This window comes from Microtus ochrogaster, unplaced genomic scaffold, assembly GCF_000317375.1.
Source record: "Microtus ochrogaster isolate Prairie Vole_2 unplaced genomic scaffold, MicOch1.0 UNK98, whole genome shotgun sequence".
NCBI lineage: Eukaryota > Metazoa > Chordata > Mammalia > Rodentia > Cricetidae > Microtus > Microtus ochrogaster.
This window is the reverse complement of record NW_004949196.1, coordinates 396,942-399,194: the sequence shown is the minus strand read 5'-3', so window position 1 is coordinate 399,194 and position 2,253 is coordinate 396,942. Positions and strand designations below refer to the sequence as shown.

The window sequence follows — 2,253 nt, the reverse complement described above, 5'->3', positions numbered from 1 at the left end:
CCTGTCTCCACCTCTGCACTGCTGGGGTGACAGGTTCATGGGGTGCTGGGAACGGGATCTGGGGCTTTGTGAAGCCAAGCGAGCACTCTACCACTTGGCCCCAGCAAACAGAACTCCTGCACCCTATCCATCCCTGAGAGATTTTGGATGATGTCTGTGGATACCTCCCCAAATCTTAGATCTGCACCTCAGGTCGGAAGCACTCTGACATCTGAGGGCTGTGTCATCTCAATATTGAGCCAAGCTTCTCTTTTTAGGCTTGACTTTGCCTTGGCAGTTGAGGATCAAAACCATCTGGACACACAGACATGGAACCAACCTTGACAGGCAGGGCTAGGCTCTGAGGGGAAGAAGAGCCCCGGCCTCAGGAACAACACTGCTCCCTGAGTGGCCCAGTGTAGGAGCAGGTGCACAGCGTCGCGGTTGCTGTGGAGAAGCCTGGTCATCCACACCCAGGGTCACCGCACTTGGGGAGGTGAAGCATGGGGGGACTTTGTGGCCAGCCTGCACTATAGGGGACACTGTCTGGAAGCCATCTAAGCAGCACAAGCACAGTCATGTTCCAAAGAGAGCCCGTGGTGACCTTGGTCCTCAGAGCCTCCAGAGATTTCAGGGATGACTGCTTCCAGGGACTGCAGAAGCTCTCATACCACAAAGAAGCTTGAGCAGTCAGTCACACACTGCTCAAAAGTCTGCCCACGTTCAACCTTCTGAGTGCTGGGATTAAAGATGTGCCATCACCACCCAACTCAAGATAATCTCTTTAAGACAGTCTTGCTGTGTAGGCCAGACTAGCCTTAAACTCTCAATCCTTCTGCCTCAACTTCCTGAATGAGAGGATCATAGGTGTGTGTGACTGCACCTGTCTCTGAGTGTTGCTAGTCTCTATCTAGCTGTGCCTCCAATTATCATATATGCTGACAAACTCCTGCTCATCCTTCAAAACCCCACAACCACTCATAGAAACAGAGACCTTGCTTCGGGCAAGGACAGAGTTGGGAGAGTACAGGCTGCACAGATGGGGTCAGAAGGAGACGATGTAATCAGGTGTGATGGCACAAGAGATGCCAGCACTTGGAGGGTTGCAGCAGGAATACGCAGAGCCCAAAGCCAGCCTCAGCTACATCGTGGGTTAGAGGCTGGCATGATATGAACCATAAAAGGAAGAGTCAGAAGGCCTGCTGTGTACACCTGCCAAGTCAAGCCAAGGCCGTGGCAATAGAGGCCTTTCTCACACGGAGACCTGGGCCAAGCTTCCTTAGCTTTGGGCTCCAAAGCTGGGGCTGAGTGGGACGGGATGGGTGGGTGGGGCAGGGGCGGGGCAGAAGGGGTGGCTGGGGGTGGGGTGCTGGTGCAGCCTGGGGCCTTACAGTTCCACCACGGGCTTCCACGGCTTGTCGTAGTAGACCAGGCGAGGGCAGCCCAGCTCCTTGTACTGGTAGTACACGAGCAGGTCAGCCTGGGCCTTCGCCTCGTGGCTCACTGGTTTGTATGCTTCCCTTTGGAGAAACAAGGACATGGTGACTGAAGCCCACACCGCTGCCCCACCACTGTTTTGTTCTTTGCTTGCTTGTTTGTTTGTTTTAAAAAAAAGGTTTCTCTGTAGCTTTGGAGCCAGGCCTGGAACTCACTCTGTAGACCAGGCTGGCCTCAAACTCACAGAGATCCACCTGCCTCTGCCTGCTTAGTGCCACCACCGCCACCACTGCCCCGCCTTTTGTTTTTACATCACAGGTCCCGGGATCTGAACTCAGGTCCTGGCAGCTGCAGTCTTTGCTGGGTCCTCCCATGCCAGGACTGACATACAAAGGTCTTTTCCTCAGGTTTACATTTATGTGTTTCTGTACACGGTGTATGTGTGAGAATGTCTCTATCTGTGTATATCTGTCTCTGTGTGCCCGTGTGTGTGCCTGTGTGTGTGCCCATGTGTATGTGCCTGTGTGTGTGCCCGTGTGTGTGCCCGTGTGTATGCCTGTGTGTGTGCCTGTGTGCCCGTGTGTGTGTGCCCGTGTGTGTGCCTGTGTGTGTGCCTGTGTGTGTGCCCGTGTGTATGCCCGTGTGTGCGTGCCCGTGTGTGTGCCCGTGTGTGTGTGCCCGTGTGTATGCCTGTGTGTGTGCCCGTGTGTGTGCCTGTGTGTGTGCCCGTGTGTATGCCTGTGTGTGTGTGCCCGTGTGTGTGCCCGTGTGTGTGCCCGTGTGCGTGCCCGTGTGTGTGTGCCTGTGTGTGTATGCCTGTGTGTGTGCCCGTGTGTG

General features: G+C 54.9%; 1 protein-coding gene across 1 annotated transcript in view; it reads right to left on the bottom strand.

Moving 5' to 3' along the window:
* Catsperd (cation channel sperm associated auxiliary subunit delta) overlaps nucleotides 1-2,253 on the bottom strand; it is a 48,249-nt gene that overhangs the window by 6,059 nt on the left and 39,937 nt on the right. Inside the window, exon 18 of the mRNA XM_005371138.2 lies at nucleotides 1,371-1,499. Coding sequence (XP_005371195.2) covers nucleotides 1,371-1,499 — 129 coding nt within the window. The remainder of the gene's footprint in view (nucleotides 1-1,370; nucleotides 1,500-2,253) is intronic.